We start from the raw sequence: 22,685 nt of genomic DNA on the forward strand, positions 1-22,685 counted from the left end.
CAGCTGCTTTGCTCGTCCTCCCTGTGCGCAGGGCACTGCAGGGGGAGCAGAAGCACCCCTCACGCCAGCTGCACCAGGCCCATGGTTGCTTCCCCACATTTTTAAATGTCCTTATCAACTGTCGCATTTCCTCAGGGCCCCACAGACTCGCCTGGCTGCAGAGACCGGCGGCTGTTTCCAGCAGAGCTCACTGGTGGGTAGATCAAGGCTACAGGAGACACAAAAAAACTAAAGTCGGATCCCACTCCCTATGGTATAACATCACTAAAAATTCATTCATAAACACACACTAGATCTGCAGCTTTGCCTTTAGCTAGAGTGACTGTCAATGTGAAGGAGGTCAAGAAAAAAATGGACTAAAACACTTCCTGAGGGACACAAATATCCCCTGCACTCATTGTGGGCAGTTTTGTGCCCCTTGTTCTTGATCATCAAACTCCTTTAAAGTGTTCCTCTTTAGGAGACATTGTTCAGCTCCATTGTCCCTGTGTGCCACTCAGATTTGTTGTCCCCACAGGTATATGAAGGGAAGACAGTTCAGTCTGTAAGGCAGAAATATGGTGTTTATCTGTCAGGATTGTTTAACTGAAAGGACTCCTCCTCAAATTGTTGCATTTCTGTATCCCCAGTTCAGGGAGACCCCACAGCATCCCTTGGCAGGGCACAAGGCAGTGATAGAGGGATGGGAAGAGGGCCTGCAAAGGCACAAGGCAATTTTATTTACCTTGTTGACTTTGGGACAACTGAGACCCTACTGCTCAATTCCTGCCTCCCCACCTGGTGCTGTATCTTTTAAAAGGTGGTTGAAAATTTAATAGAATGCAAATAACAGAGGCAGAATTTATCTGAGAGATGGGAAAAAATCCTGAAAAGGGAAACTTGAAAGACTCAACCTACTTCAGTTATCAAAAGCAGCCCATGAGGTGGCTAGATCAGAGAGCCTCCATGGGAGACAGCGTCAGATGGAAGCAACAAAACTAGCTGCAACAGCAGAGCAGGAACCAGAGCTGGAGCTGAAGCTATTTTCATTAGGAGTAATTCAATTAACACTTGTGAACCAGAGAAGTTGCCTCATTAATGAGACAAGCTATGACAGTGGAGTTGTGGAAACACCCTGGATGTGAGCTGGTGGTGGCCAGAAGCCTCTCGTGCCCCTTGCCACTCCCTCGGTGCAGGAGCGTGCAGGGTCTGGCCCCACAGCATCGTGCTGGAGCAGCTCTTACCTTGGGAAGGTTTTGGGGCTCTCCAGATGTGACTGTGGAGCTGGGCTCGCTGGCCCCATGCTGCTGCCTGGCTGTGCTGCAACGTGCGTCCAGGCAGAGAGGTTGTAGGGGCGCAGAGCGCAGCATGAAATCATAGAATTCATGGATATCTGCAAAAGAGCATAAGAAACATCCACAGGACCAGGGAGGCAGCCTGATGCCAGTGTCCTGCGTAGGGTGCAGCACCTGTGCCCACTGATCTGCCCCAAGAGCATCATAAGTCTGAGCCCTCTGTGAGACACTGGCACCCAGGTGACAGGCTAGGACAGGGCTCTGATGGCTTCCCACGCTTGCCGTGCTGCCCACCATGCCCCCCCCCAAGGCAAGAAGTGCAATGGGGTACCTGGTTCAGCAGGCAGTGCCTCATGGCTGTGGAAGGCATGGGCATTTCCACGGAGCAATGACCACACACCTCACGGGGACTAAGAGCAAATGGCACTCAGCAGCAGCAATCATAAAACCACCCCGTCCTGCTCTCCTCCAGGCTGTGCCAGCCCTATGCGTGGTCCCATGTCCCTTCTACTCCAAGGAGCCTCCTGTGCCAGGCAGTCCCTTCCTGCCTGCCCTGACGCTGCCATTTTCCCTCCCCAGTGTGGCTCCCCAGTGCCCCTGGCCCACAGAGGGACTCCCATCCCACAGGGACAGGCAGAGAGGGCACAGGGCACTAGGACAGCAGGCTCACTGTGTACAAGCTCTAAAGCTGATGGCTACAGCTGTATTATGTCCAAGCTCCTTCCTCGATAAATTCCCTCTTTCCACATGCCACAACTCTACCTGCGCACTGCTGCAAGCAGATGCCAAGTATCCTCACTCTGGGCTCCAAGGACCTGAGCCTGCTGCTGTAAATCACAGTGGCTATGGAGAGAAGCATGAAAATGCAGTGTCCCAGCCCTCACTGCTCCAGAGACAGTTATGGGGTGACAGTGGGACCTGACGACAGCTGCTGCCTGGGGGGCAGAGGGGCCATGGGAGCCCAGACCCTCTCCTACCCCTGCCAGAAGCATTTTATCCTCTCCCACTCATACGGGGAGGACTGCAGGGAGCAGCAGGGCTGCAGTGGGCTTCGCTCCCTGCTAAGGAAGCACTGCCATGCACTCAGGCAGCCACTGCCCCCCAGTAGCCCCCAGCTTGTCTCCCAGAGCAAGGTCAGACACAGACCTCCAGATCCAGCACCTCCATAGGAGCAAGCCAACATACCCATTGCAGAAGTGTTTAGTTTCAGAAAGGAAACTACACCAAAAGTGAGAAGTTTTTTTTTAAAGAAGAAACTGAAAGGGGTAACAAAGAGAGTAAAATATTTGTGGGAGGCACTGAGCCTATTTAGGGAGACCCCACTGGCACATCAGAGCAAACGCACAGTATCTGGCTGAATGATCCTGTAAAGCCAAGAGGAAGGAAAGCAAGGCTGGATGGCAGGGGAATGGAGGCTATAAAAGTGAGAAGACATTAATCTAAACCACTGAAGCTGCATCCAAATGAGAAAAACACAAAGGATGGAAAATGTTGCCAGGCTAAAGGTAAAGCTCCAAAAGGTTGGCCAAAAGAGTTTGGTACACACCTTGCAAATGGCATAAAAAAATAATAAATCACTTCAAGCACCTGGGAAGCAGGAACCCTGGTGGATTCAGCAGGGCCAGAAAGTTACGGCAGCATAAATAAGCACTTGGAGCAGCGAAAGCTGCTTCAGGAGCCTGAGTTAATTTTCTGTATTTGTGTCTGCTGCAGGGGCTGGAGAGCCCCTCTCCTGCAAGCAACCCCAAGGGCAAGCGGTGGGTCTCAGCTCAAGGGGGCTGTGGCCATTCCCCCAGCACTCCCTGGGAGCTCGGGGATGAAGAGGCTGCACCAGCCCTTCACCTGAAACTAAGCTGCACCGAGGCACCACAGGTGCCCACTTTATAAAGATTTCCAAAGGAAATCTGGTGAGTGCTGGGCAGTGTAAGCAGGGATGCTGAGTACTGCCCGAGGCTATTTCCCAGGGCGACTTTCACAAAGCAGGATTGCACTCCCAGATGCAAGTCTCCATCCTTTACCTATGCCTAACCACATACCCACGCACCACAGCAGTGCATCCATTTTGTAGATGGGACAGGGAACAGCATCAACCTCCATCATCCAGCTCTCAGGGGCTGCCTGGTGACCTCCCAGACGCAGGAAAAAAGCTGCTATAAATCTCAGCTGTTGTCAGAGCAGCTTTGTGCCCACAGGGAGCCCAGCCAGGCCATGCAGCCACCCAAGTCCTGGGAGCCCCGAGCCACTGCCCAGCGTTGATGCCACTTTCGGAGCTGCAGCTTTGCAATGCATCATTGTCAGGCTCTGTCCTGTGCCCCAGGAGAAATGGGGTAGCTGGCAATGACAGGAAGAGTGGGAGACCCCAGATCCACCCACCGCACCTGAGGCATCCTCTCCACAGCCCCCCACATGCTGAGCGTGCTGCTGGCAGCCCCCAAAGCCCTCCCAAATCAGACATGAGATCATGGCAACTAGTCATCGCACACACAGCCGGACAAATGGGACTTTGTTTTCAGGCAAAAACATATAACCCTCTGATTATAAAAATAGTAATTGTGTAACAGGATAGCAGGGGCTCCTGCCTGCATGGATTACATGCACAAAACTTTGCAAAAATGAAAACAGAATTTGAGCAACCCTGTCACGGGGGTGCACCACTGATGACGTCCCCGTTTGTCACCCATCTGCTGCAGGAACACAGTCTTGGGCAGCCAAGCTGGCAAAGTGCCTGCAGAGCAGGAAGCTTGTCTTCCGAAGCAGCCACTCTCCACCTCTGAAACCCTCAGAACATTTTAGACGCTTGCTGGGAGAGGGAATCGTTGCTGGTGCCAGGGATTAGAGGAGTTTCAGGATTGGGAGACAGGGTTCAGGTAGAGAAGGGCATGGCTGTGACAGGAGTACATTTTAGGACATATGTGCATGTGCCATAAAAGATAATTCAAATATATGCTGGTTTCCTTAATTTCTTATGGGCATCACAAGTTGCACACAAGTCTCCCTCACCTGCGCACTTTAAAAGCAGTGCTACCTGAAAAGCCTCAGTAAGAGGATGTTGTGGTAGCAAAAGATGATACTGCATATTCTGCCTTACAGCCCAATTTCTGTTTGACAGTGTAAGTTCGCTCTGGATCTAATAAGGTGTCACAGTTTAGCCCCGATCGGGACCAGACTACGCAGTCTCTCTCTCACTCCCCCCACCCTCCAAGAGAATAGGGAGAGATAATATAAGAAAAAAGGCTTGAGATAAGGACAGGGAGAAATCCTTAAAGTTACCGTTACAGGCAAAACAGACTCGACTTGGGGAAAACTATTAGCTTATTATTAAAAATAAAGCAGGATAATGAGAAAGAGAACAAGATAACCTCCCCTCACCCCTCCCTCTTCCCAGGCTTAACATTATCTCTACCTCCTTCGCCCCTGAGTGGCACAGGGGGGAAGAGGGAATGGGGTTATGGTCAGTTCATCACATATCACTTTATGCTACTGTTTCATCGTCAGGGGAAGAACTCCTCACATTCCCCCCCTGCTCCAGTGTGGGGTCCCTTCCATGGGCTACAGTCCTTCATGAACTGCTCTGGCGTGGGTCATCTCCTCTACAGGGTGCAGTCCCTCCAGAATGGCTGCCCCAGTGGGCCCTCCATGGGCCACAGCCTCCTTCAGGCATCCGCCTGCCCCGACGTGGGGTCCTCCACAGGCTGCAAGTGGATCTCTGCCCCTCCGTGGGCCTCCATGGGCTGCAGGGGGACAACCTGCTCCACCATGGGCTCCACCACAGGCTGCAGGGGAATCTCTGCCAGGAGCCGCATTGCTGCTCCCCCTCCTTCTTCACTGACCTTGGCGTCTGCAACCATTCCTCTCACAAGAAATTCTTCACCATTGGCAGGCAGATGCCTCTCAGGTTCTCTTCACATCTCATCTCCTCTCCATTTCTTTTCAGCCGGGCTGGGCCGAGTTGGGCCCAGTCGGCCGCCCAGTGGGAGGCCAGAGGGTGAGGGCCGCAAGGCCCACAAGGCTCGCACCTCCCCGTCTCTGTCCCCACTCAGCATCTTCACATCTTCCCTTCTTTTTTTCCGTTTTTCCCCTTCTTAAATATGTTATCGCAGAGGTGTTATCAGGGAACATTCTGTCACCAATTGGCTTGGCCCTGGCCAGCAGTGGGTCCGCCCTAGGCCTGGCTGAGTCCACTGAACAAAGGGGAAACTTCTAGCAGCTTCTTACAGAAGCTACCACCATAGTGCCCCCCTCCCACTAAATAAAACCAGAACATAAGGAAGAGTAATTCAAGATTTACAGAGATTAGAATTTGTCTAACAATTTCCTCCTGGGGTCAAGACATCAAATAAATGTCATTAAATATTTCTACAGCACCAGCATCCAAAGGCTAATACAGTGCCCATGTGCAACTGGCACATGCACTGCCAGAAAATGATGTTTCTTCCCCAACAGATGCACTATCATCAGCTATGTCACTGCAGATTTACCCCGAGCAGAAACTCCAGCCTCGCACCAGTCTTCCAGCCCCAGCCCACCACCATAGGAAGGATTCACACCTATGGCCACCACAGCAGAGTTTTCAAGCAAGCTATGAGTTTCCATCCTTGGCTATGGGCTAATTTGCAAGAGGAGGAATCCTCAGGGCTGGAACTCCCCCAGATTCCTCCAGTTTTCCACCTTGGCTCCCACAGCCACCTGGCAAAGCTGTGACCGCCATCCCTAGCAGTGCTGCTGCCAAGCTGAGTTCTCAGCTGGAGTTTTGCACCCAGGTAAGCACCGCGAGTCGGCAACAGCTTGCCTCTCTTCATGCTTCCACAGCAGGAAGGCACTCCAGGAGCAACTTTTTTTGGGGTAAAAGAAGCTGTAGGGGAGGGCTGGGGGCCTGAGCAGCTGACAGGACCTCACTGGGGTCTGCACCAGCCACTGCTCAGGCATGGGAAGGAGCCAAGCCCCAGAGGGCTTTCAGGAGAAGTGCTGCCCTTTGGGCTGCTGGCAGCCAGGGTGGCCGAGTGCACACAAACCCTGCCCGTCCATCCAGCTTTGCCCGCTGCAAAGGGCACAACGGCCTCTTTCAGCCTTGGCTCTGGTAAGGAAAGGTCAGGGACCTACTTCTGTGTGCAAGCCCCATCTTTCCTGGCAGCACGAGACGAGGCCAAGCATCTCCCTGAGCGGTTCCAGGAAGCAGAGGGAAAGCAGGGCCATGATCGCCTCAGCCCAGCTGCAGCATCCCCGAGTCCAGGCTCCTCCAGCACCCTTTCTCCAGGCTGTTTCCCTGTAAGTCACGTGCTTGGCTCCAAGGCCTCAGACACAAGGAGAGAGGGGCCAGGAGGAGGGAGCCAGCACAGCCTGTTTTCCCTCTACGCTGCCAAGGAATTTATTTTGTGCAGAGCAGGGGTTGGTGCATTCCAGCTCCCGCATCACTGTGCTGCACGGAGCCAGGGCAGGAGCTGTCCTGGCAGAGTCAGTGTGCTCTGGGGCATGGTCTCTCCATGGGAGAGGGAGTTGAGTCTGGCATGGTGATCACAAGGATTTAAGGGGTTGTGCTGTGTGCAAAGGAGTCCGGCAGAAAATTGTGCAAGTGAAGAGCAACACCGGGCACATTCACAGCGACAGATACACCCAGCCCTGGACACCAAACAGGCTTTATCTGAACATCCCAGCAGATGTTCCTCTGGGGCTGGGCAAACTGAGGCTTCTGGCGTGCACAAAACAGCTTATTCCTTTAAAAAAGCGTATGGAAAGCCATATCCTTTGCATTTTTTATGTAGACCAACTTGGAAAACTCCATGATGCTTGGCACTTCTGGTAGCTCTACCATGGCCGGCCAATGCACGCCTTGGGAGAGCATTACCTGTAGGAGTATGCGATCTGAGGACAGGGATGTACCACACTTAGGCATTTATGTTCCCCAGGGGTTGACAAAAACCAGGCCCATATTGCTGAAAGGCTGCAAGAGGAGGGACCTCTGCAGACCGAGACCTCTCCGGGAGCCTCTGCGCTGGCAGGCGTGCCTGCGACTCTCCTGCAAATCCTGCTCCGTCGGATAAACTCACAACCAGCTCCGTGACCCCAAGCAAACTACAAACAGAGGCACAGCAGCCCACTGGGAAAAGCGGAGGTGAAAATAAAATAAAATCAAAATGCTCCCCCACTCTCCCAGAGCTGTCACCGCACTCCAGTGGGTCCAGGCCGAGGACAGCGAGCACACAGCTGGACACATCACACGTGTCCACGCAGGCATGGAGGAATTCACACAGCTGGGGAGGCGGGGCAGGGGAGGGGTCAGCGGAAGTAATTAATGCAAATTCCTAGTTAGGTAAACACATCTAGAGAAAGCTCGCTCTGGCACAGGGAACTAATATCCTGTTAAACCAGTTGAAAAGGTCACAAGCAATAAAGTGACACTCCCTTGTGCTAGTGTTGACAGGACACCAAGACTTTCTCTTGATCCATTTCTTCTGATTCCATTTCTTTCATTTGCTTGGTGGAGGAGCTGACTTGAAATTTGAAGTTGCAGGGTGAATTCAAGCTCTCTCCTCTTCAAGGCTCAATGCCTTTAAACAAACCTGAATCTCATAAGCTCTCTCCCTGTGACACTGGCTATGTGAAAAAATAATGTTATATTATATATATAAGGGATCATGAAGCAGGTGTAGGAAGCTACTAGTTGGAGCATTGCACACAGGTATGATGGCTTACAGCAGGAAGCTGGGAAGTCTGTGCAGCTCCACTACACTTTTGCACTTACATGAACAGTAATTTGCCTGGAATTTGGCAAAGCTGCTTCACTGCCTTCATGCAGCCCTGGGGAGGGCTGGGGGAGCACACAGAAGCAGTTAGGGGTGTTGGGCTCATGTCAGGCTTCCTGAGGTGATCACAGCCCTGCTGGGGACCACTGCCTCCAGCATGGGGCAATCCATGGACTGGGAACCATTTTGAGAGTGGGTTGTATAAATGATAAGGCAAGAAAGGAGATGCACGCTCGTCTCTGGGGAGCCCTCACTTGCCATGTGTCTCTGCTGCTGATGGCACAGATGTCCTGGTGCAAGCCCTACACAAGGACATGCTGACGCTGAAAGCCTCCAGGTGATGCTTCAGCAGCAAGAACAAGGAAAGGAGACTATAAAATAGCTCAGCACACACTGCTCATCCCATGATTGTATTTAATTTTCAATGGATAACCTGAAGCACAGAGAAGTTGCTGGGAACTTGGGGCTTTGTGGGCACAGAAATGGGTCTCTGGATGCAGAGGTGCAAAAAAAAGGAGAGAGCTGCCAAGAGAGGAGGGCGATGGTGAGGGGGAGCACCAGGGCTGAGACAGCCGTTGGTCAAAATGCACCAAGAATGAGGCACAGATCACACGTGGAGCTCTGCAGCCACCTTTTGGGGTGCAGAACTTCTGGGGTGCTTTTCCTTCTTTCTCTGCAGGGAAACTCAGCTTCTCCCTAGGAATAGAGGCCATTAGGGCTGCATGTGCTTCCCTGAGGCTCACAGGGAGTGGGACTTAAGGAGAGGAGCTGAGCGGGAGCTCCTGCCCCTGTTAGCGCACTGCAGCTTCTGCAAATGGTTCTCTGGGATTACCTCCAAAATTAGTGCCCTAAGTGAACCCACACAGCCAGGATCTGGTCTGCTGTGACAGGGAATGGAGCTGAGCAACTTCAGAGTCCAAAACTATTGAATTTTGTTTTTCTAAAAAAGATACTTTACATTTTCAAATGATCTTGTTCAGCAAAATAACCATGCCTCTTGCACCGAGAAGCTGCATAGTTTGGTGAGACTTCAGCTGTGTTTGTCTAAATCCACATGGAGAACTTTACGCTGCACTCAAAATGGCATTTTCTGGTGCCCATCCCCAAGATGAGCCTTGCTGTCTAGTCTGTTTCCTTTGTGAAATGGTGCTGCTTGCACGGTGTGTTACTCACAAGTGCTTGTGAGTCTGAGCGCACGAAATGCCAGGATACCCCAAAAGGAGCTCAGTATCCGTGGATTCTCTCTCAAAGATAGAAAGATTTAGTTTCCCTTTGGGTCAGCAGCAGGAATGGAAAGTAGCAGGCTATGATAAGGCTGAAGGGTGCAGGGAGGAGTGAGGCTTCATTGCGGGATGTCCTTCGTTATGGCAGCAGAGCTGGAAACCTGGCAGTGACTGTAAACACACCACGCCTGCACTGTACAAAGGGTGCTCATGGCATTCCAGCACCCACTAAAGGATGCTGCATAGATCTGGCATGGCCTGATGAAGAAGGCTTTACCCCTTGTCCACAATCACCTGACTGAGGAATCCTGTTCACATCGCAAACACCTAGTGACTGCAGCCCTGACCCCCAGTATCTCCTTTTCCCTGGCGGGGAAAGGCAACCCAGCGCCCTGGCTTTATAAGCACCCACACACAGAATGCACCCAGCCTGGTCTGTGCAAGGTACCTCTGCAGGATCAGACCCCCAGGGGAGCCCACTGACTGCAAAGCTCCAGGGACCACAAGGCAGGGGCTTACCCAGCAGAGCCTGGAAAAGGTCACTTTGGAAGATGTGCGAGACTTTTCCAATGGAGGCTTTTAGCTCTTGCTCCTGTGGCGATTGTAGGGTGCTTTGGTATCTGGTCAGAATTTCCACTGCCCGTTCAGTGTCTGCAGAGATGACACAGTAGTAACAAGGCTTTAACATTGAAGAATGGACAGACATTGTTAGGGAAAGCTCGAGCCACCAAATTACACATCCTTACACATACCTGGAAGAGCTAACTCTGCCGCCAGGTGTGGAGGGCCACTGCGGAAGCTGGACAGGGGCTGGAGGGGACGTGGTTCTGCCTGCTGGCCCTCCTCTACTTGAAAATCAGGGGCTAAACCCCAGTTTCCTCACCTCTGAACCCCATGGCACTGGGCAGCCTGAGCACCTCTGCCACCTCCCAGGCAGAGAAGCTGCTCAGGAGCAGGACACGTCCTGGTTGCACATGGCTTTGAGTGCTACCGCAGAAGCTGCAGCCTCCCACGTGGGGCCAGATGGCTGCAGCAAAGCTGAGCATACCCACACTCACGTAGCGTGAAATATTGCAAACCACTCAGCTACATGAGTGACAAAACTTGGGTTTCTACAGGGTGGAGTGTAAGAATTACTCTGTGCGGCAAGCAGCCTTGGGTCAGCAGGAGACACAGTGGGAAAGAAACATGATACCTTGGGATCAGGGAAGGAGGGATGCAGGCCAGAAGGGGAGCTGGAGGCTGCCATAATGCAATGCTTTGGTTAAAGACTGGATTCACCCAAGCTGTGAGACAATCTTGGACCTAAAACAGTGGAGCTGTGATCTCTCTGTGCCAGGACACCTCCATGCTTCTCTGGGCAGACGCCTGGAGCTGCCAGTGCAGCTCCAGCCCTAGATGTGACCCATGCCTCAGCGGGGTGGGGAGCTCCCATGGACCTTGAGCCCATCCCAGCCCTATCAGTGAATATTTCCCTTTGTAATCCAGGAAGCCCACAGACAAAGAGCATCTGTGTGGAGGCGGGGAAGCTGTCCTGCCACTGTTGGGGGCTCATCTTTTAACCCAGGAACTCATGCAGAAAGGATGACCCTGCTCATCCCAGGACTCTCGGTAGGGAATTCAGGTCATCGAACAAAGGGGCTTGTGTCTGCTAGGGTGCGTGCCACCTGCTGTCCCAGCTGGCCCAGCCAGCTCCCCGCCCGGCTCCTCCTTGGCCAAAGGGTGAAGGGGGTCCTGCCTATGTCATTGGCCCACACTTACTTACCATGGGAGCAGAACAGAGAAAGGAGCCTGGGGAAGCATGAATAGCTCCTGCTCAGAGCTGGGCTCCATGCTAGCTCTGGGAAGCAGGGACGTCCCCAGACTCCAGATTTATTGGGCTTTATGGGCATCCCAGCCCTGTGTTATGACTAAGGGCTTCATTGTCTGCAAGATCAGATAGTGGCTTCAGACACGGCCCAGCCTCCCACGAGCAGAGTTGAGTCATCTTTGCCTGGTCATTCCTGACCTTAGCAGCAGAAGCTAAAGAAGGAGGTGGATAACCGCAGCCACTACACCAGGACACAGACTGCAAACCTGGTGTGAACGTCCCCCCCCAATGCAGACTGCACCCTGTCCTGACCCCTGTGCTGCTGGCTACCAGCCCTAGGCGATAGCCAGCTGGAGCAGGGGAGCACTGGCCCTGGACTGCCAAACCCAGTGAAGCGCTGTGCCCCAGCACAGGGGAGAGACCAGAGCACTCTTCCTGCAGCATCCAAGAAAGAGCCCGTGGTGTCCAGGACCCATCTCACCATACCTCAAGGTGCAAGTCCCACTTGCAAGAGATCTGTCCTCGCAGGGCCCACGCTCCCATACCTGCCCTCCCCACAGCACTCAAGGGTGCTGCAGGCACAGCAACCCGTGGCCCCCCGCGCCAAGCCACAGTGGCACAAGGACCTGTCCCACAGCCCGGGCAGGGCGTGAAGCCGGGGCACCCGGTCCTCAGGTCTCAGCCCCGGGGGTGCATGGGGCTGGGCGGGCGGGAGCCGCCAGGCAGGAGCGCGGGGCCCCGGGCGCGACCCCAGTGCCGGGTACCGGCACAGCGGACACTTGTTGAGCGTGGCGGGCCGCAGTGCCCGGCGCTGCGGGCAGGGCAGGGCAGGGCGCTACTTACCTTCCCGCCGGATCATCGCTCCGCCGCGGCCGCTCCGCTCGGTGACAGCCCACCAGTGGCCGAGCCGCCGCCCGCCCCCCCCCGCGGCAACCGGCTGAGGAGCCGCCCCCCGCCGGCACCGCCTCGGCACCCGCTGCTCTGCCCCGGGGCGCGGCCGCTCGGAGCCCGCCGGGGCGGGTCGGCCTGGCTTCCCCTCTCTCCCCGCTGCGGAGGGCGCGGCCTGGAGGAGCCGCTTGGCCCCGGCCCCATTTCCCGGCGCTGGCACTAGATGGCACGGACGCGCCGCGCATCGCCGCCTGCCCCGGGCCGGGACCGGCAGCGAGAGGTAGGGGGGTGTAGGGGAGTTGGAAAGGGGGAGGAAGCAGTGATGCCCAACTCGCCCCTTCAGGGTCTCTGAAGCTCCGCTGATTTATTGACATAAAGAGGTAGGAACGAGTAAAACTGACACGATCCCCCTCCCCCACCGTTTCCAGGTTCGAGCCCTGCTGCAAAGTGACTGTTGCCGAGTCCCACCGCTCCCCCCCTCGCAGCCTTGTAGCAGCAGGAGCATGATCGCGGTCCTGACAGCTCCAGACACCCCCCAGCCCCTGCTCCCTTCCCCCAGAGCAGCAGCCACTAACTGCTGCAGGGGTGCCAGCAGAGACAGGAGTGGTGTCCAGTAGTGGGGGGAAGGGGGAAGAAGAGCTTATATCCCCCTCCTGAAAAACCACCCCTTTCTGTTCATCCAGCCATGGGGCAGGGCAGTGGCACTTTAAACACTGTTTCACAGCACTGGCTGCTCTTCCCCAGCGACCCAAATCCCCGCTAAGTCTCCAAACCCCAGGGCAGAGGTCTTGGCCCCAGCACCACTGGATGTACTCAGCCCCCAAGCACAAGCCAGACCCAGGAAACCCCTGCAAAGGCTCCAGTTCCTCACTGCCAGTGGGAACTAGGAACCCAGTTCCAAGTCTTTTCAGCTGAGGCCAGTTGTGCACCACACAAGGAGTCAGGAAGGCTATGGCGACAGGAAGCTCAGGAAGGAATCTGCAAAGAAAAGGAGCCTGGAAGCTGGCCTGAGGAGCACTCCCTGCTTGAGCTGTGCAGGGCTCTGGCTGCCCCTCCCCGTGGCTGATGCAGGCTCGAGGGGTCACTCTTGCATCAAGCTGTTGATCTTTGTGAGCAGCACATCTGTCTCAGACTCTGGGGAGACAGAGAGAGAGAAAAAAAAAAAAAAGTCATCACAGGCAGCCACTATCCTCCAGCAACAGGCAGAGTGGCCTGAAAAGCAGGTTTGAGGAGACTTGGAGAATGTGGGATTCCCCAGCTCTGGCCTACAGGGCTGTTTGCTAAGGGCAGGACAGGAACTCCCTGGGTTGGGATTCCCTTCCCTCCCCCAGCCATCCCAAACCGCTCTGTCACATTCAGCTGGAGAAAGCTGCCTGCCTGCCAGGGAGAGTCCGGTAGGTACAGCCTGGCTCTGAGGGAGGGGAGCTCACACCCATGTGCACTCACCCACTGGCTGTCTTCTCTGGGAGCATTTCCTAGGAGATGGAATAGGATAGATGTTAGCATGTCAGGCTAGCCTCCCCTGACCTCCCAGCTGGAGACCACGGGGCCCCACAGGTCACAGTCCCACAGGGATCTGCTCTCAGTGCCTGCAGCACTGGTAAAGGAGCAGGGCCAAGGTCCCCCAGCCTCAGCCCACCAAGCCCTGGGGTGCAGAGCAAGCTAGTAAGTGTGAACTAAGGCATCCAGCAGCTCAAGCAAGAGTCAGGCCAGATTTTTACCTGCAGCCTGGTGATAAAAGCTGCCTCCACACATTGCTGTCTCACTTAGCCAGACAGGAGAGGACTCCCCCAGGATCTGAGTCCAGAAAGGGGTGGCGGCAGATATGACCAGGTTTGCATATATACCAACCACCCAGGGCACACTACAGCCTCCCCCAACAGACTTGCCCTAGGAGGGTGAAAGGGATCAAACATACTTCAGCAAGAGGAAGGCCCAGAGGATGACAAGGAAGGAAGCACAGTCTACAACAATCCAGATCATGAGGTATGTGTTGCTGGGCTGCAAGGCAACAAGGGAAGGCATGAACATCAGCCAGGGACAGTGTGCTTGTGCCACAGCTGAGAATGATGTGCCAGCAGTCCCTTCTGCAGGCTCAGGCACTGAGCAAAAAGCCACCCTCCAGGCACCTGGCTGCCCAGGGCTGCTGCAGAAAGGGACCCCCAAGTGCCTGGGACACAGGGCTGTAGGGCAGGGTGAAGGATGCAGGGGTCACTTACAAGCAACCAGATGGGGTGTTTCATCTCATTCAGCACCTGGCAGGCATTGGTGGTGACAGAGCTGACCCCAGAGCACCACAGCACAGAGAAGAGCCAGGGCTGGTTCACCACATACAAGTTGACAGAGATGTTGTCCTGGCGGTACTGCCTGCATAGGGACAGCCGTGGTCAGAGCAGCAGACAGCAGGGTGCCAACACATTCAGTGTAGAGCCAGAGAGGACTGTATATCTGGGATGTGATCCAGTATTTGCAACCACATAGAGCAACTGTCTGGAGAGCCAGACCCAGGGCAGATTTGCTGGCAAGGCAGAGGACTGCAGCCAGCTCCATCCCCTGCACCAGCCCTGCCTGATAAGGCATGCTTGCCCGCAAAGCTGTAGCACACACCCTGCCCTTCCCAGCAGTGCTTTAGCACTCAGCCTCAGCTGACCCTCACCTCTGCTGGCCACTGGGACAGAGCTGGGACAGTGCCCAGGACCCACAGCCCACAGGGCCCCAGGCACAGGGCTCTCACCTGATCTCCTCAGAGCTCATGTCCTGGTAGGGCAGATTGACATGCAGCAGTGGCTCCTTCTCATTCTGGAGTCTCTTCCGGCCATAAACTTGCCGAACACCTGGAGCTTGCTGTTTGACCTGTTCCCTGAACCCATCTGGCAGCCAGAGCACCTAGGCAAGAGCCAGAGAGCTTGCTTTCTGTCAATATTTCCTTGCAGGTCCAGGCACACTTGGCCTGCTCGAACAGGTGCTTCCTGCCCCCGTCTCCATGCTCAGCTCCTCCATGAGGATCTCAGCCAGGACAGTCTCCTAAGAGCTTGGCCCAGCCAAGAAGTAAGCACAACAGACTCCACTGAGGGGAGAAAGCAGTTCCAGGTTAAGAAAGCTGCAGCAGTTACATCCTTTCTGGGTCCCTGAATGGATCAAGCAGTGCATCCTTTTGGCCCCAGCTCTGCAGCAAGAGCACGCCTTGAATCAGCACTACAGTACAAGCCTTCGCTGTGTCCCCTCCTGCTCTCCATTCCCAAAAAGCCAAGAAGGGAAAGCTACTTGGGTGCTAATTCATCCCCCTCAGGGTGTGTCCTGTACTGCAGAGGTTGGATGAAGTGCAAAGGTGTCCAGGAGCTGCAGGGAGAGGTGTGGCAAAGGGGTGTGGAAGGCTGACCATTGTTTTCCTGCTCTTGCTAGCACTGTTGGTCCCCTTCCTAGGCTGAGTCACTGTTTACACACCAGGGTGGCCAGTGCTGGGGAACCAGAATACTTGGAGGGCTCTAAAGCTGTAGGCATTAACCCCTAATTATTGGCAACTTCTCCCCACTAGAGAACCCCATGGCTGCACAGGGTTCCCTAGCAGGAATCACTTATGGGGATGTGGTGTATGGGGTGGCAGGGATGCTAAGTGCGGTTGGCGGAGCACCTTCCATCATGGCAAGGGTATGACAACAGGACCAGGCAGTGGTGGAGCAGTGGCCAGCTCACCTGCTGTAGTGGGATGCCTGACTGTAAGATCACTTCCAGGGTGGCATTGACAAAGCTCTGGTAGTCACTGTGGTTCTCAGGCCGGAGGTCAAACATGATGGAGATATTGCTCTGCTTGGCTGCTTCTAGTGCCTGTTCCAGGGATGGGATCCTCTGTTGAGTTGCCTCGTAGCGATCACCAGCAGAAAGACTCCACACAGTAGGAAATGGCTTCCGCTGGAAGGGCGAGAGAAAGTTAGTCATCATAGGCTCCTGTAAGCTTCCACCTCCCAAACCAGCATCTGTCCCTGGCTCTGTTTCCTGCACTGGTCTCTCCACATGCTCTCCAGTGCAAACAGGCATAGGGATCCTTCCCTGGCACATCCACAGGGCACCTCTACCCTTCTCCCCACTAACAGCACAGTTCAAGCAGCTCCAACACCTGTGGGCATTCAGAGCAGCTCAGCAGTTGGTTAGTCACCTGTTGGTAAGAGCCATGCCACAGCTGCCTCCAAGCCCAGGCAGGCTGTGCAGCTCAGAGCAAATACATGAGACATCTCCCCTCAAACCAGCCTCCTCCATGACTCAGCTGAAGAGTCAGAACAAACCCCAGCTTGGGGTGTAACCGCACCCAAGAAATGCGTGCAACCATGGAAGTGCTTCTGCACCCTGTCCAGGTGTCTGTCAGGACCAGTGCAGCAGAAGAAGCCTTCCCCAGGGCAGGGCTCCTGCTTCCCATGCACCCATAAACACCCCCAACCCCAACCAGCCACCCTAGGGGCATCCTGACCTCAAGGAACCAGCTGCCAGCATCCAACTGCTGGAGGTCTGTCCAGTTGAAGGCGGTGCTATTCAGGGCAGCCCTCTCAGGGAACACAGCCTGCACATTGGTGGTCCTGGTAAGTTCCTTGTCATGCATGAGGAACGGGACCCCATCAGCACTGGCAAAGGAGCAGAGAGGTAAGCTCTGTGTGGCATCTGTTTGTCTCCTATCCCTGCCCTGGCATTTCTGCACCCTCACAGCCACCCTGCTAGAATAACCCCCACCCTTATGCCTATTTATGGTCCTCTACACAAAATGGTGAGTGTCCAGAAAGCACAGAGCACCTAGAAAGCAAGCCAGGAACCAAGTAGTTCCTTGCTCACTGCAACAGCTGTCCCCATAGCAGGATTGCACAAGATGAACTAGAGCCAGGATCTGTTTTCCAGGCAGTGCCCCTCCCCTGATGGTGCCTCCCTCCTAATGCCCTGGAAGGCAACCTGTGTGGGGAGGACAGAAACCCGGTATCTCTCCCAGATCATTGGGACACCAAGCTGGAGCCAGCCCCACTCTGGGAAGGTGGGAATGCAGACCCCTTTGAACAGGGCTGCCTCCAAATACAGCCTATATTAGTCCTCCAGAATGCCCCATATGGGAGGTGACATCACAGGATACACAGGCCCCTTCCTCTCTCCGAGTCCCTGCAGCCCTTTTACCTCACCATGACGTCTGTCTCAAAGACTTGCACATCACAGTCCACTGCCTTGCGCAGTGACATGAGGGTGTTTTCGGGGGCCAGCTGGAAAAGGAACATTGTTAGCACAGAGGGCACAGGTAGGGGTAGGAGGCAGGCACTCACCCTGCCTGGCTGCACCCAGCAGCTTGGTTGGGCTCTAGGGCAACCACAATGAAATTGAGGTGACCCTGGAAGGGTGAGGGGTGGAAAATGGCTGGGTGCAGACAGCCAGAGCCTGCCTCGTCCCCACTTCCCAGCCCACTCTACACACCCAGGCTTTCTGCTGAGTCGTCTGCTCCTGGTCCAGCAGCACTCAGCAAGCAGCTCTGACCTGAAGCAGCTGCACCCACCCTCCTCACCCTGTGCTCACCCATCCTCCAGCACTGTGCTGCCCTAGCTGGTGTGGGGACCCCTCTCTGCTGGACTGGCCAGAGCTCATCCAGGCCTGAAGCAGCAAGGGTCTGATGCTGGTGCCCCATGGCCAGGCTCAGCCTGGCTTTCGCTGGCAGAGGCAACCTGCCCCATCCACCCTGACCACTGTGCCAGGACACTGCCGGTACTGGTAACTGACCATGGGGGCTCCTCGGTGGCCAACCAGGTCTGGTTTGGGGGGCAGCTGGTTCTCCTCCATGACGCAAGGGGAGGTGATTCCCAGGGGGGCCAGATACAGTGCTATCATCACCATGCAGTACATAAGTGGCAGAAACACCTTAAGCCCTGCGGACAGAGATAGAGAAGACAGAGGGGGTGAGGTACAGAGGAGGTATTTTGCAGGCCATTAGGAATAAGCCAAGGCTGCTTCACCTGGTACTAACTTATGGTTGCCATAGGTCAGGAATTGTAACCCAGCCTCAGGAACCCTGCAGATTTATTCTTGACCCACTACATGTCCTTGCACCCCCACCTAGCACTTCTGCAGGACTCAGCCATCCATAGCCCTCCTTCAGCTGCAAAGCAGTGAGGGCTGAAGCTGCACCAAGGGCTGGGCCTGAGAAGCAGCAACCAAGAGCAGGTATTACTACAAGACTGAGTCCTGGGGACTTGTTCCTGCTACACTGATGCTCTCTGCGCACCACTCTGCCACCAGTGCTGCTCGGTTGGGTGGTAGGGAAGCAGGACACCAGCTGAGGGGAAGGTGGAGATTTTGAAGGGGGGTTACCTGTGTTGTGGGTGCAGTAGATGAAGCTGGCCAGGGGCCAGGCAAGGAGCGTCATTCCCCCCACGATTCCAATGTGCAGGAAGGGACCTGTTGCCTGGGGAGGCAAAAGCAGGGTGTCAGCCAGCCCCGGCCCAGTTCCTATCCCCAGAATCCACACAGTCCAATGCCAGGGAACTGCCACTGCACCCAGCACTGCTGGAAGAGCCACAGTGCCAGGGAGGGAAGGACAAGCTCCCGGAAGGACTGAACAAACTCCCCACCCTGGTCCATCACGGTAACTGCAGATGCTCCAGGCAGGACTGCAAGAGCAGGAGTAGCACCTCGCCTGGCCAGGCAGCAGAAGTCAAGGGTAGGGAATAAACTTCCGTGGCACGCAGCCAGGATGTAGCTCCTCAGGTACAGCAGGGGAGTCTCTGGTATCAAGGTGACTCACCTGCAGGGAGATGCGTGCACTTCTCCACTCCTCTGCCCACTTTATTCCCAGCCCTGTGAAGGCTGCAGCCACCACCAGGGCAGTTAAGATCAACAGGGTCTGTGGGACAGTGCACAGGGCAGTTAGGGGAGCACACAGCATCCTGCAGGCCAGCTGGGCTCTGTCCTGGCACGGCATGCAGAATCCTCCTCATCCCTCCCCCTTGAGACCCTGCAAGCCCTGAGACCCCACTTTCCCCATTTGGGTCTGCAGCCGAGCTCTGTATCCCAAGCTTTCAGCAAAGGGAATATTCCCATCCCAGAGATGTGTGGCTGGGGGACTAACAGCTGCAGCCCAGCTCAGTGGGGACACATAGCAATTCAGTGGGGTCACAGCAGCTGTATGCAGTAGGCCAGCTGCAGCTTCCCAAGGTGCAAGGGCAGCCAGGGCAGGCACCATTTCCCTGTGCCCCCGGTCTCACCTTGTGCAGCCAGTGTAGCTTCAAGGGCTGGCTGCAGAGCTGCAAGCACAAAGCAAGGACCTGTGAGAAGAACAAGGAGATGTCAGAGCTGGGCTGTACCCCACACCTCAGCCCTCTAAGGGCACACGACTCAGCCAGAGGAGCTCTAGCTCCTGGATGTAGGCAGGCCACGCTCAGGCTGACACAGCTCCAGCAGGCTGGATGCTGCAGGCCCCACCAGTCTCTGCACAGGGCATGGCAGCCATCCTGTGCTCAGCACAGCTCTGTACCCCAACTAACCCAGGCAGGATCAGAAGGGCTCACCAGCAGCACAGCCGAGTAGGTGATCAGCACAGCCGTAGCTATAAGCAGGACCAGGGACCAGTCTACCCACAACTTTCTCTGCTTGAAGATGAACCTGCCAGGAAAGGGGATGGTCAGAGGGGCAGGAGGGACATGAGGAGCAAGGCTGGACGTGGGATCCTACTCACTCATTGAAGTTGTGGAAATCATTGAGGATGATGATGGCAAAGTAGAGCCACACCAGTGTGAAGAGGAAGACACAGAAGAGGAAAAGGAACCAGCTGCAGTCACACTGAAAGCCAGAAATGACAGCTGTGCACACACCTGCAGGGCACTTAACCCCTGGCCAGGTTGTTGAGACCCCCGAGGAGCACCCAGCCTGCAGCAGGGTGCACAGGGAGTCACAGCAGGCACTGGCCTCATGGGCCCAGGCACTGAGCTGCCCCACAGAGAGGGAACAGAACTCCCCAGGACAGGTCTTTTGGCTGGACCTACGCTAGAGGAAGACAGATCAACATCTCCTACATCAAGCTAAAAAGCTGCCTATGCCAGGCTGGGGAGGATAGCCCCTGTGGCAGGACTGCCTCCTTTCCCATGCAGCAGCCTCTGGGAGCAGGCTGGGACTTTGGACACGGGAAGCGGCAGGGAGCCAGGTCCTGTTCCCTTCTAGCAGGGTGATCTGTGGGCTGGCTTGAGAGGGGTGCTGTGCCTCAGAGCTGCCATTGCAGCAATGAGCCTGCAGGCTGCTCCTGTCTGCCCAGCTTCAGGGTCTCCAGCCCCATGTAAATAGGGAGGTGAGGGATGCCACAGGTGCTGAGCAGGACACCTGGCAGCCCGGACCAGCTCACACATTCCAGGCAAGATGGGGCAAGCAGCACAGCCACTCCCATGGGAGTTGGAGATGTCAGAGAATCCCAGGGCCTCACCCATCCCAGGTTACAAATTACTGGGGACACCCCCTTCCAGCACCCCATCAGGAGGGGCTGCACCCAGCCCAGGAAACATGTCTCCCATGTGCCTTGCCAGGCACTCAGCGCCCCAGGACCTGCCTGCCATACTCAGCTCTCAGAGAGTGCAGTGCACAGCTCCAAGCACGTGTGAGCCACACGTGCCACAGACACATGCTCCACCAGGCAGGGGACAGCTACATCTCAGACTCGCTGCTGCCAGCGTGCTGCTCTACCCTTCTTGTCACCCAGCGGGAACAGACAACTCACTCTCTCGCCGCTGCAGGCTATGGCAAGTCTCTGGACAGAGAAGGTGCCAGGTAGCACCCCAGCTCTCTTGGGGCTCAGCTCTGGGGAGCAGGACCAGCTGCAGCCCAATGTCTGGGGTGGGCCCCCCAGCTGGAGCTCTTCCCCACTCCAGCCACCACTCTGAGCCTCCCACACAGGGGCTGGCCAGCCCCAGCTCAGCATCACCTTGGTGGTTCTTAGGCCCTTCCTCTTCTTGGCCGTGATCCACTGGCAGCTGTAGAGGCAGAGCAGGCAGGTGGCACAGGGGCGGCAGCAGCCAGGAAGGTACGCCATAGCGCTGGGCTGTCCTGGGTCAAAGGTCAGGCGTCCTGTGGTAGATGCATACAATGTGTTGGTGCAGACCTCTCAAACACACCCCGCACCCCAGGGATGGGGCACTGCAGCATCCTGGGTCCAAGTACCCTGGCAAGTGGCTGCCCCAGAGCCCTGGGACATAGTAGGGCTGCTGGCTATTTCCCCAGGCAAGGCGTGGTGCCAGGGAAAGCGAGAGCACAGGGTGCAGCCCAACCTGTTGAGCAGGCTGCTCTGGAACCCTTTGCTTAATGAATCAGAGGAAGGCAGGAGCTGGCAGGGAGCAAAGCCTGCGCCACAGCTCGGGGTTTGGCACTCCGCCTGGGAGGCAAGGGCACTGTGCAGGCTCCAGGGGCCAGCAGCCTCACCAGCCAGCTTGACACAACCTTGCACCCAGCCTCCCCAGGAGTAGCCCAGCTGCAAGGACCACACAGCCCCATGCCGCAGTCCAGGGCTCCTGCTGTGCAGCAGCCTGTGAAGTCCCCATCCTCCTCTGTAAACCCAGGTCCCTGCTGAGGCAGCACCATCCAGCTCAGCTCATACAGCAAGGCGTCCCCAGGGGGCTGGAGGAGCTGCAGCTGAGCTGGATGGTTGTTGGTCCAAGTGCTAAGGGGGTGGGGGGGAAGAGTGGCAGTTATGGGAGGAAACCCATTACTAGTCACAGACACTCAGGCTGGGTGGAGGGGTACCACTGGTTTCCCCATGCACTGGGAAGGGGAGAAGGCCAGGATGCTTTGCTGTGGTTCCCAGATACCTGGTGCTAGACTAGAGGAAGCAGGGAGCCCCAAACAAGGTCTCACTTTATCCACCCTGAGAAACTCCATGTTTATTACCACTTGCTCTGCTGCGGAGCTACTCCCTCTCCTCATCTCAACTTCCCCAACAGCCCAGGCACCCCATGCAACACTATCACCTTGCAGATTAAGTCAGACTCATTTCACTGCAACCACTGAGCCAGGCACAGGAGCTAGCCGATGACATCCTCTCCAATGTTGGGGACAAGGATGTGCCTAGCAGGGCCATGTCCCATCCCAACCTGGGCCCTGGAGAAGGGGAGCAGAGCTAGCCCAGGCTCTCTCAGCCCCAGCTAGCCACACCAGAGCGTCTCTGCTGTGCCCTGGCTATAGCAAAGGTCAGCCTAGTCTCCCCTCATAACACTGCAGCACTCCAGCATGGCACCTTGCTCCCAAATATCACCAGTGTGTTGTTCTCCAGGGCTGGAGTGCAGAGTCTCCCCCAGGACCTCCACAGAGCAGTGGCCACTTGGGCACACACAGTCAGAGACCAACCCAAGAGCAGGACCTCTAACCTGGCAGCCAGCTTCTGCAGGCTGGGGGAGGTCTGGGGGCTGCCATCAGCAGGTCCACCCAGCCAAGGCGCAGGGGAGCAGCACAATAGTGCCCATGTCTGCTGCCCCCCTCCATCTTATAGGGACTAGATCAGCAGGTGTGATCTGCTCAGTGATTGCATCAAAGCAGCAAGCCCTAACACAATTGTAGGAAGCCATGGGACCAGACAGTTTCCCTCCCTGATGCCAAAGGGGCTCTGGCTGCAGGCTTATACTCCTGCTGTCACCAGAACCAGAGGCACCACTTCCACCAGGGAGCAGTGGGCTCAGCCAGCATCGCCTAGGACTTGCCCTATCCCTTTCTCTGCTCACAGAGGCAGAGCACCGGTGCCAGCAGCTGCTCAGGGGAACCC

The 22,685-nt window shown here is 55.8% G+C and overlaps 2 protein-coding genes across 6 annotated transcripts in view; both read right to left on the reverse strand.

Annotated features, from left to right (window-relative positions):
- DLG3 (discs large MAGUK scaffold protein 3) overlaps positions 1-12,012 on the reverse strand; it is a 78,890-nt gene extending 66,878 nt beyond the window's left edge. For all 5 annotated transcript variants that reach the window (XM_086756792.1, XM_086756794.1, XM_086756791.1 and 2 more), the window contains exons 1-3: positions 11,891-12,012; positions 9,757-9,888; positions 1,224-1,372 (exon numbers count right to left, since the gene is read on the reverse strand). In XM_086756792.1, coding sequence (XP_086612918.1) covers positions 1,224-1,372; positions 9,757-9,888; positions 11,891-11,906 — 297 coding nt within the window. In that variant the 5' untranslated portion in view covers positions 11,907-12,012. The remainder of the gene's footprint in view (positions 1-1,223; positions 1,373-9,756; positions 9,889-11,890) is intronic.
- Positions 12,013-12,621: 609 nt separating this feature from the next.
- GDPD2 (glycerophosphodiester phosphodiesterase domain containing 2) lies at positions 12,622-20,993 on the reverse strand. The gene is made up of 15 exons (XM_010117562.2): positions 20,859-20,993; positions 19,626-19,729; positions 19,459-19,552; positions 19,156-19,215; positions 18,696-18,794; positions 18,263-18,356; positions 17,675-17,820; positions 17,084-17,166; positions 16,398-16,548; positions 15,629-15,844; positions 14,670-14,821; positions 14,155-14,302; positions 13,854-13,936; positions 13,382-13,410; positions 12,622-13,069 (listed from the first exon to the last, which is right to left on the reverse strand). Exons 1-15 carry the CDS (start codon positions 20,964-20,966, stop codon positions 13,017-13,019), a joined length of 1,620 nt encoding a protein of 539 aa, XP_010115864.2. The 5' UTR covers positions 20,967-20,993; the 3' UTR covers positions 12,622-13,016.
- Between the last annotated feature and the right edge of the window lie 1,692 nt (positions 20,994-22,685).

This window comes from Chlamydotis macqueenii, chromosome 11 (assembly GCF_036417535.1).
Source record: "Chlamydotis macqueenii isolate bChlMac1 chromosome 11, bChlMac1.mat, whole genome shotgun sequence".
Classification (NCBI taxonomy): Eukaryota; Metazoa; Chordata; class Aves; order Otidiformes; family Otididae; genus Chlamydotis; species Chlamydotis macqueenii.

Excerpts from the sequence above, each read along its gene's own strand:
- GDPD2 (XM_010117562.2), bottom strand. The coding sequence starts at position 20,966 with ATGGCGTACCTTCCTGGCTGCTGCCGCCCCTGTGCCACCTGCCTGCTC. Across the intron at positions 17,821-18,262 it reads CTACTGCACCCACAACACAG|GGCTTAAGGTGTTTCTGCCA; the intron begins GTAACCCCCCTT and ends CTCTGTCCGCAG. Across the intron at positions 13,411-13,853 it reads TGGGCCTTCCTCTTGCTGAA|GAAATGCTCCCAGAGAAGAC; the intron begins GTATGTTTGATC and ends TCCATCTCCTAG.